The sequence below is a fragment of the Malus domestica genome, chromosome 04 (genome assembly GCF_042453785.1).
Source record: "Malus domestica chromosome 04, GDT2T_hap1".
Taxonomy (NCBI): Eukaryota; Viridiplantae; Streptophyta; class Magnoliopsida; order Rosales; family Rosaceae; genus Malus; species Malus domestica.
The window spans coordinates 30,094,420-30,104,434 of NC_091664.1; the positions used below are offsets into that span (position 1 = coordinate 30,094,420).

General features: G+C 38.3%; 2 protein-coding genes across 7 annotated transcripts; one reads left to right on the forward strand and one right to left on the reverse strand.

Moving 5' to 3' along the window:
* The first annotated feature begins 310 nt into the window (after positions 1-310).
* LOC103434186 (phosphoribosylaminoimidazole carboxylase, chloroplastic-like) lies at positions 311-4,950 on the forward strand. 6 transcript variants are annotated; one of them, XM_008372500.4, is made up of 16 exons: positions 311-654; positions 783-998; positions 1,104-1,215; positions 1,484-1,546; positions 1,664-1,802; positions 1,922-1,977; positions 2,121-2,194; positions 2,332-2,479; positions 2,566-2,739; positions 2,897-2,984; positions 3,072-3,188; positions 3,614-3,711; positions 3,813-3,930; positions 4,018-4,112; positions 4,302-4,408; positions 4,499-4,950. In XM_008372500.4, the coding sequence occupies exons 1-16, from the start codon at positions 425-427 to the stop codon at positions 4,590-4,592; spliced, it is 1,929 nt and encodes a 642-aa protein (XP_008370722.3). In that variant the 5' UTR covers positions 311-424; the 3' UTR covers positions 4,593-4,950. The 6 variants fall into 6 exon arrangements, with proteins under 6 accessions (XP_008370722.3, XP_028957397.2, XP_070676166.1 ...); XM_029101564.2 differs by having other exon boundaries at positions 3,072-3,176; XM_070820065.1 differs by having other exon boundaries at positions 340-654; positions 1,100-1,215; positions 3,072-3,176.
* A 483-nt stretch (positions 4,951-5,433) lies between these two features.
* Positions 5,434-9,127, reverse strand: LOC103434187 (uncharacterized). The gene is made up of 10 exons (XM_008372501.4): positions 8,599-9,127; positions 7,881-7,922; positions 7,640-7,784; positions 7,325-7,554; positions 7,010-7,067; positions 6,775-6,852; positions 6,531-6,619; positions 6,332-6,413; positions 5,801-5,992; positions 5,434-5,705 (listed from the first exon to the last, which is right to left on the reverse strand). The coding sequence occupies exons 1-10, from the start codon at positions 8,769-8,771 to the stop codon at positions 5,565-5,567; spliced, it is 1,230 nt and encodes a 409-aa protein (XP_008370723.3). The 5' UTR covers positions 8,772-9,127; the 3' UTR covers positions 5,434-5,564.
* Positions 9,128-10,015: the final 888 nt, after the last annotated feature.

Genomic DNA, 10,015 nt, shown 5'->3' on the forward strand with positions numbered 1-10,015 from the left:
TTTGTTATATGTAAAATGTACCCATTGGTTTTTTTGTATGAAATGTACTCATTATATACAACATATCACCTCTTTTTGTATAAAATGTACCAATTTTTTGTATGTATTAATAACCTACATAGAAATGTATTATTGCATTAATTTCAGAGATTTCAATAAAAAATTGAAAATCAATAAGGTTTCAATCAAATAACGTAGATAAATAAAGACAGCATCCAAAGTTACCGAAAAATAAAAATTAACCAACGAGTAAAGTATGAACGTGAGGGTCACGTGATTTAAGGAAAAGTCCGAGAGGTGGGGTCGAACTATTCTACCTAGCGTTATTCATCCCGTCGAAGGGAGCAAGAACGAGGAAGACAGAGAGAGAGTGAGGAGAGAGAAACAGAGAGCGCCGCCGTGAGGTTTCGGTTCTCTCTATACAATGTTCCAACAGAGCTCTGGCTGCTGCGACTCGCTCTTCGCTTCGCAGGAGTTTGGGTTTAGGCCGTGTTTGGCTGCGCCGAAAACGAAAAACGCATTCTCCTGCTCCATGGAAAAGCAGAAGCTTTTCACTGGTTCTTCTTCTTCTCTCTCGCTCAAGGAGCAACCCCAAACGAAGCGCAATCCAGTCCTGGCCTGCCGAGCATCACGTGACCCTCACGTGATTACTGGGTAAATGTTCCTTTCCCGAAATTCGTTTCAGTTTATGTAAAGCAACGATTTTTAACTAATTAGCGTTTGAGCGCTCGTGTATTGTATTTGAATAAGTGTGTAGAAAATTTGAATATTTTGTTGTGCAGGAAAGATGATGCAGCTGTTCATGGAGTTGCTGATGTAATTGTTGGTGTTCTTGGAGGAGGCCAACTGGGTCGGATGTTCTGCCAAGCAGCTTCGCGAATGGCGATTAAAGTGATGGTCTTGGACCCACAAGAGAACTGCCCAGCTAGTGAGCTTGCCCATTATCATATGGTTGGCAGCTTCGATGATAGCGCGACGGTCCAAGAGTTCGCAAAGAGGTGAAGATTCTATGTTCTTGTAATCCAATTTTGTGTTGTGTTGTGTTTTTTTGTGTAGTTGGAAATGGTATGTATGGAGTGTAAATGTATTCGTGTGGTAGTTAGATGTGGAGTGCTGACTGTGGAAATTGAGCATGTGGATGTGGAGACGTTAGAGAAGCTTGAGCAGCAAGGAGTGGACTGCCAACCCAAAGGCTCTACAATCAGAATAATTCAGGTTTGTCTATTCGTTTCGATGTTGCTTTTTATTTTTCATCACCGCGTTAATGCGTATGAAAGTTAGTTTGCTACAAACAGTAATCCATTTGGACAGATTGGTTTATGACTTTATGTACAGAGTTTCGTTTTTCTCGAAGGAACATTCACATTTTAGTCATAAAATTTAATCCTTGTATGGACATGTTGCACTAACCCGACATTCCACTTATCGCTGCATTGTTATTTTGTAGTGTGCTAAGCATTGGCTCATGTTTTGAATGTAACAGGATAAGTATCTCCAAAAGGTTCATTTTTCGAAGCATGATATTCCGCTTCCTGAATTCATGCAGGTTTGTTACCCCGTTATCTATCTGATTGAAGTATTAGCATAAGTGATTTTGTAAATTTGCTTTCTATTTGAGAGTGCAAGATTATATACCATTTACTGTAAAATGTGGCTAAGGCAGATAGACGATCTTGAAGGTGCCAAGAGAGCAGGGGACCTCTTTGGCTATCCTCTTATGATTAAAAGTAAAAGGTTAGCTTACGATGGACGTGGAAATGCTGTTGCTAAGAGTGAGGATGAGCTTTCTTCTGCTGTGGCTGGTAATATGTTCATTAAAATATCTTCTCAAAAAAAAATATGTCCATCAAAATGGATTGTGATTGGCCTTGATTCAACTAGTTGAGGCTATATGGTTTTTATAGTTCTAACTTTGTTCCAGCTCTTGGAGGGTTTGGTCGTGGCTTATATGTTGAGAAATGGGCCCCATTTGTAAAGGTTGGTTTCTAAAAGTTACTATGAGACTATAAGCATTGTTTGATGATTTACATTGCCACACATTAATCCCCAACAAAACACAATGCTTCTGAGTGAGTTCATAAGAAAAAAACTTCCCTTACTTTTTGGCAATATAACTGCAGGAGCTGGCTGTTATTGTTGCAAGAGGAAGAGACAATTCTATCGTATGCTACCCTGTTGTTGAAACAATACACAAGTAAGCTGCAGATTAAGTTTTGAATTATGTGTCAGCAGCCAATCTTTGATCTTAATTTGCTCATATCTGTTTATTTAGACGATAATATTCACATAAAGCCGGATGAGTTCATGCATGTTTGGGGATCTATTTTGCAGGGAAAACATTTGTCAAATTGTAAAGGCACCTGCTAACATGTCTTGGAAGATCAGAAAGCTGGCCACTGATATTGCATCCAGAGCTGTTCGTTCATTAGAAGGTGCTGGTGTCTTTGCAGTTGAGTTGTTCTTGACAATGGATGACCAGGTAGCAATGGACCTCTTTTAACAACTTTCCATTATGTTTATTTCTTCATGATCAATTAAGTTATGCATGTATTTACTTCTTGTCAGATTTTGCTAAATGAAGTAGCTCCTAGACCTCACAATAGTGGTCATCACACAATAGAGTCTTGCTACACTTCTCAATATGAACAACATTTGAGGGCTGTTGTTGGTCTTCCACTTGGTGATCCATCAATGAAAACTCCAGCTGCGATTATGTACAATTTACTTGGCGAAGATGAGGTGAGGTTCTATTCAGTTCTGTGGAGTTTAGATCACCATCTGTCAGCGCATATTTTCTGATTTTAGTTCTAAACAATGTATAGTCATCACTGTGCTTGTGGAAGATAAATTAATTGATCAATTGCTGATGGCTGTCATGCGTCTTTTATGCTTTCAGGGGGAACCAGGTTTCCTTCTAGCTCAGCAATTGATTGGAAGAGCGTTGTGTATTCCAGGGGCCACTGTTCATTGGTATGATAAGCCAGGTAAGATTCTGCTTATGTTCATATTACAACGTCTTGCTTATTTCAGAGTCATACTCAAGAATCACCTATGTTTCTATGTTGTGGCAGAAATGCGGAAGCAACGGAAGATGGGTCATATCACCATTGTTGGACCTTCCCTGGGAAATGTCGAAAAACTTCTAGAGTCGATGCTAAATGAAGAAAAATCAGATGGTCAGTCTGCAGGTAGTTGTAGACTTGTAGTAGAGTGGTTTGATATGATTATTCCATGGTTGCAGGTCCTGTGCGGTTATATGTATTAACCTTAGGTGGCTTCATTATTACATCTACTAGTAAATTTCATAAATTCACAAATCATTATCGTGGAAAATTTACTGTAAAATTGGAAGGGTACACGGGGAATGAAAATGGTTGAACTTTATAAAGAATTCTGGGCAAAAAAGGCAAGGCAACCACACTATCGGCAAAATTAATCTTGTATATTTTGTGGTGATTCCCTTCCTTTCCTTGTGCCTGTAGCTGCACCCCTTAGAAAACCAAACTGTATAGATTCCATTTTGATTTCATTGTACTTTAATAGTCTTGGTTATTTCTGAAGACTTTGTTATGTTCAACTTGCATTCATGTTGCTTTCTTTTTACTGGATGCAGTCACACCGCGTGTTGGTATCGTAATGGGCTCTGATTCAGATCTTCCTGTTATGAAAGATGCTGCAAAGATTTTGAATATGTTTGGAGTACCTAATGAGGTTTGCTTCTCACATGTTACTGTTTGCTGTCAAATGATCACCCATTAGATGCGAGCTACACGTTTTAGTACCATATGATGTTAATGCAATATAATTTCCAGGTGAGAATAGTTTCAGCACATCGAACTCCTGAATTGATGTATTCGTATGCCTTGTCTGCTCGGGAGAGAGGCATTCAGGTCATCATTGCTGGTGCTGGTGGTGCTGCTCACTTGCCAGGCAAGTCACAAACCGTGCTTCAAACAAATTCGTCTAGTGCATTATACATTCTCTGGGGTTAATTGAACTAACGCGTGAGTTTTGCAGGCATGGTAGCTGCCCTCACTCCTTTGCCTGTTATTGGTGTCCCTGTGCGTGCTTCTACATTGGATGGAATCGATTCTCTTTTATCCATTGTGCAGGTACATATTATATCAGACTGTTCTGCTATATCCCTATAAATTTATGCTTTGTTTCATTTTTCTTTTCATTGCTGCAATTTTCTATACTCTGTTCGACAAGAATAGTATGCAGGTTCGGTTCTGTTGTTGGTACTATTGAGTTCTTATGACTTATCAGTAAGTTATTTTGTATTTGTGTTGATTATGCAGATGCCGAGAGGGGTCCCAGTTGCAACGGTAGCTGTAAACAACGCCACCAACGCTGGTTTGCTCGCAGTTAGGATATTGGGTGTTTGTGATGCCGATCTAGTATCAAGGTTGGGTTCTGTCACTTGATAACGTGTGGAGATTAAATTTTTATGTTCGGTTGCCTGCATTTTCTAACGAGGTAGTTCACTCGAGTGCAGAATGACCCAGTATCAAGAAGACACAAGGGACGAAGTTTTGACAAAGGCGGAGAAACTACAGAAAGATGGATGGGAGTCGTATTTGAATCCTTGAAGTCGAAGAGACTACAAACATCTGTTCAGTTTTTGGAGTTTCACTTTCTCTTGAAGTCGAGAGTTTCCTGAATATGCTATCCAACGAAGATGTGCAGAAAAGAAGTATCTGACAGCTTATCGACGCGCAGTAGAATGAATAGATGGATGTTGTTGAGAAAATGCGGAATGTTTTTGCCTACGAAAATCAATCAACGTTATTCGGATTGATGTCAAACCGGGAAAGAAGAAAGAGGAACAGACGGACTCCGGCAGGGGGACAGAAGAAGTCTTCTATTTATGTTTGTGTCAGCATAAGATATGTAAAACCGTGAAACATTCAAACTAATAAATTGGATTTGCATCTTTAATTGCCAAAATCATCTCGAATTAGTTCTAAAAGACGCTAGTCGCTAGTTGGGCGGCGGGCTGGGGCCTAGCGCCTAGGCGGTTAGACGGATTTAAGTAAATCTATTATATTTAGTGTAAATAAGTGTCTGTTTATACCTTAAATATATATGATTTCATCATAAATTACAAAATAGAATGACATATATATTATGAAGTATTGGAACATAATGAAAACACGGGAAATAAGGATATAACGTGTGTTCATTTAAGTATGCAACAAGTCTTTTACAATTTATGGAAGAAAAAAAAACAAAATGCATAATGAAAGTTATCTATTTTTTGTTTAAATAAATCGCGACCTAGGCTAGTGCCTAGGCGGGTTTAGGCGGATTCCTAGGTGGTCTAGGTGGACTCCTCAACAAGCATAGGCGTTCTTTCTTAATTTTCAAAAGCCTAGGCATTAATTGGGACAGTGGCCAGGCCGGCGATAGGCGGGGATTTTTAGAACAGTGATTAGAAGGAAGCATCCCACAGCTAAAAATCACCAATTCATTAAAAACACAGAGACCTACATGACAACAGAGACATCAAGGACTATACGCATAAACGGAACACGTTAATTGCATCAGATACACCAAAACCTTCACCAAGATAACAACGTGGGAAGTAGCAGCAACGGAAGCATTACTAACAAGCCGTACTGCACGAAGGAATCCACGTCCTCAATTTTATCAACTCGGTCATTTATAGTTTTCCACAATTGTTCGAAAGCGCCTTCTTGATCCTGCAGCATTCATTGCTTGTCATCACAACAGTGTTAAAAAAAAAAACCAAGGACAGAGGGTTCTAGATAATCATAACGGGAATATAAAAAGGAACCTCATTTTTCAGGTCACTGATATGATCCTGTCTGTCTGAATCGGCCAAGACTCTTCTATCGTTGTCATTGACCGTTTGATCAAAGGGCATCTTGATTTCAGCTCTGCTTGAACTTGTCCTCGAAAGGGCTTTGTAAGCTGAATCAGTATGTATTGTTTCCATGACTGAACCGAAGAAGTTCGTCACAGCCACCTAGAGGGAGAGAGAGAGAGAGAGAGAGAGAGAGAGAGAAATATTTATAAAGCACGTTTTGATCAATGAAAAAGTCACGGAAAGTTTCCATTAAGAATAAAACAAAAAAATTTGATTTTTGTCTTATGATAAGAGACACACCGAACTGTATTATATTGGTACCAGTTGCAGGTGTATATGTGCTTAAATTCATAACAAGGGGGATTAGTAAAAAAAGGAAATTTATCTGGGTGTTACCAAATGAAAAAAAGTAAAGAAAGCAACTTGTCAACTGATAAAAGGTAATGCAATCAACTTCAGTAGCTTTAGATTGAGAAGACAAGTCTAAAACTTCAATACCTCTTCCAGGTGTTGCTGGTATAGATCTGTTCGGTAGTATGCGGTTGACATCAACAAGCTTGGGTTATAGGAAGTGAAAAGACTGAAAATTGACAATCAAAGGCCACAATGATTTTTTATTTTTGAAAAAAAAGTTACTTGCACTACAAAAGTTCTGTAAAATTTAAAAGACATGAAATTTCTTCAATGAGAAATATACCTGCTCAATGAAGCATTATCATACATATTTAGCCTCTCAAAGAACGCAAGTGAGTAAAATGTAAAACGATCCACAACTGAAACACCGACCTGTATCAAGCAAACAATGTGATCATAATTAGATGAAAGTCAATAAGTGGTATCTAATACATAGATCGAATATGAATCAAGAACATGGTATAGCATTCGCAGCCAAATGAACTCAAAGGTTTAAACAATGCTTTATGTCAAAAACTACAGCATACATCTGAGTCCAAGTGATGCGAGTATGAGTTCTCTCCTTTCATGCTACTTCCAATAGCCAAAACTCCAGGTGATTGAAGCTGCAAAACTCAAGAAATCAAATTTGATTTAGAATAGAAGCATGTAAATAGAACAATTTCATCACGGATTTTAAGTTCCAAAACAAATGCAATAGGATATAGCTAAAAAATTAGATACGCTTTTTTTTTAGAACTTCCTAAGAGGAAGACCACAAACCTGATTAAAGAGAGTGGCAGCTTGGCAAGTGTCCACCATTATCAGCAGCTCCTTGAATCTAAAATTTTGACAGATTATTATTCAGATGAATTCAGGAGTGCCCAGTAGGAACAATCACCAAAATGGATTACCACAATACGTACAACAGAAAAGAAGTGCCCCAAACTACCTCGAATAGATAGTTTCATAAAATGAAAGAACTAGATGCAATTTTGTCCTCTTATAATCATCTTCTCATTGTTGCCAAGATTGGAATGCAGAAAATTTCTTCTACAAATGTCAAAGGAAACAGCAGTATAGGTAACAACTTCTGACCTATGCTTTTCTTTCATCTGTTTAACCGCGTCTGCTAAATCAGGACTCTGGAGCTCTTCTGAGTCTTGAAATTTTAAAAACTCATCTCCTCCATGTCCTGTCATATACAAAAGGATGTGGCTTCCTTCATCACTCAAAAGACGCTTAGATCTTGGAACAGCATTCTCATGGCGCCCAGTCAATACACGTAAAAAGTTTTCAACCGTCACTTCATAACCTCGATAATCCACCTAATACATTCCAATTGGTAAGTTATTCGGAAAAAACATTTATTCAAACTAAAGTAAAAACCTATCCAGGATAAAGAAACCTTACCTCAACATTATCTCCATACAAGTTGAGTCTGTGGTTCTCGTTGTTAAAAACTTGAGCAGGGTACTTGTTTCTAGCATTACAGGCCATGTCATCAGCCAGCATGAGTATTATCCTCTCATCAGGTATTCCAAGTCGCTTAACCGTCCTGTAAATCAAAAGAAAAAGGGCTAAAGTAACTATGACAGAAATGAAAAAAAATGACAGGCAATATGATCTAGGAGGAAAAGACCTGTGTTCTTACCGATACAGGGATAAAGTGTTGGCCATGTGTCGATAATTAAACCTGAAGAAAAACATTGGGATAGATAAATCAAACTGGCATTGTGTAGAACTACGAAAGCCTGAAATAGGTTACAGCTCAAGACTCATCACGATGATTAAGAGAATTTAGTGGCATATATTGATCCTTTCAAATAAAACCCTTAAGATGAAAATAGGAAACACTTCAGCTTTCTTACTGCCCCTTAATGTAGCCAAGACAAATAATCGCATATCTCTTGTTTCTTTCAAAAATAACACTGAATAGGTGAATAGCAACAACTCAATTCAGATTGAAAATATGAAATGCTGAAACATTATGTGGGTTTTATACAAGTTTAAACATATAGTGAACTCGAATGAATTCGAATAAGGTGCATTTATACATCTACAACCTGAAAATAGCTATGTTTCACCTAGAACATAAACTCATCCGAAAACGAAAACTTTAAACGAAATGGTTATCAGAGGGGCTTTATTTTTCTGCATGATGGTACAAATAGAGCAATTAAACTGGAAAATATATAAACAAGCATGTCCAAAAAACAAAAATTTATCAAAAAAATTAAGTTGCGAGAATAGAAAGTAAACAAATTTCGAAAAAGGGTATCGTTAATCACCAAAAACTATGAAATGGGCACGATTTATTTTACACAATATATCAAAATTCAAGCTGAAAACAGCAAATTTGAATGATTTACCAGAAACGAGAGGTGCAGACCAGAACAGCCCAATTGTTAGTGTGCATAGTGGTCTCGGAAGAAGAAGAAGCAAATGCCATGGACTTGCCGACGGTGCTCGGAACCAGAAGCAAAAACGCCGCCACTGCCACTGCCACTGCCGCCGCCGCCATGGAGTTGAAGAAAGTGCGCATCTTGCAGCTCGTGCTGGAAATGGAATTCTTATGAATTTTGGGTTAAAAAGGAAAAAAGAATAAATCTTTGCCTTGAGCTCGTATGTAATCAGAGACCCAAATCTGCCAATTGCAAAAAAGCCTTGCCGTCTGAGTAATTATGTTTTTGCCCCCCGGAGATCAGCGGTCTGCATCTCACTCTTTCTTCTTCATCCTCTCCTTTTTCCTTTTTCTTTCTCGGCCGGTAGACAAGTTAAAAACTTGACCCGCCAAACCGAAACGCAACAAAACCCGGTCTGAGGATAAAAATGGCCGGTCCGCCAAAAAGCTAAATTAAATTTTTCGGACAATTACATCTTACTCTTCAATTTGGAAATTGATCTTCCCGAATCTCTTCCTCCTAATGAATTTAAGTCTGAAATTCAGGCTATTAAGATTTAATCTAACAACTAAAGTTATTATAACTTTTAAAGTGGACCATTGTTTATAACCGTTGAATCAAATTTCAATAGTCTGGATATTTGAACTTGATGTATTAAGAGAAAAGAATCCGAAGAGGATCCCTTTCCCTCTAATTTTTATCGCACCACACATTGAGATTTTAAAATCATTTTAAATCATGCCTTTTGTTGTTGTTTTTTTTTTTTTTGGTAAACTGAAAATTCCATTCCAGGGCAAAAATGTCAGAACATACGAAGAAAATTCATTCCAAGGCAAAGATGCCAAAACATACAAAAAAAGCCTACAATGAGGCAAACACAGAGCTAGACAAGCAATAACTAAACAGTGCAGAAGGGTACAACAAAGAAGATGCTGCAATCATGTGAAGGCGTTGCCCTTTACACTACCAAAACAAAATTACTGAGAACAAGGCGTCGCCTTTTGTTGTTTGCTTGACTTGTAAGGCACACTAATACCACAAAGACATTATTGGAGCATTGGCTTCTCTTCAGCTGAGGTTTCATTTCCTAAGAGACGGATTTGGATCCTCTCCTGAACAGAGGGTTTGAATCTTGTTGACCAAGAAACGCGGACCGTTGGATTTAATCCAACGGCTACTACAAACAAGGGGCCCTCTAAAAGTTATAATCATTATAGCCGTTGGATTTTGATCCAGCGGTCTGTGTTGATTGGTCAACAGGATTTGGACCCTCTGCTCATGAGAGGATCCAAATCCCTAAACGACAACTACAACTGGGTTTTCAGGCAATGTGAAAAATATTTTTTTCATCCATCGACACAAGCAATGTGTAATCACAGGAAAA

What these genes read in the sequence shown, in the direction of transcription:
- LOC103434187 (XM_008372501.4), bottom strand. Translation starts at nt 8,771, where the DNA reads ATGCGCACTTTCTTCAACTCCATGGCGGCGGCGGCAGTGGCAGTGGCA. An exon ending in TGTATGGAGATAATGTTGAG is followed by an intron (nt 7,555 to 7,639) that starts GTAAGGTTTCTT and finishes GGAATGTATTAG; the next exon opens with GTGGATTATCGAGGTTATGA. An exon ending in CGCATCACTTGGACTCAGAT is followed by an intron (nt 6,620 to 6,774) that starts GTATGCTGTAGT and finishes TGCTTGATACAG; the next exon opens with GTCGGTGTTTCAGTTGTGGA.
- LOC103434186 (XM_008372500.4), top strand. Translation starts at nt 425, where the DNA reads ATGTTCCAACAGAGCTCTGGCTGCTGCGACTCGCTCTTCGCTTCGCAG. An exon ending in GTTGTTGAAACAATACACAA is followed by an intron (nt 2,195 to 2,331) that starts GTAAGCTGCAGA and finishes TCTATTTTGCAG; the next exon opens with GGAAAACATTTGTCAAATTG. An exon ending in ATTTACTTGGCGAAGATGAG is followed by an intron (nt 2,740 to 2,896) that starts GTGAGGTTCTAT and finishes TTATGCTTTCAG; the next exon opens with GGGGAACCAGGTTTCCTTCT.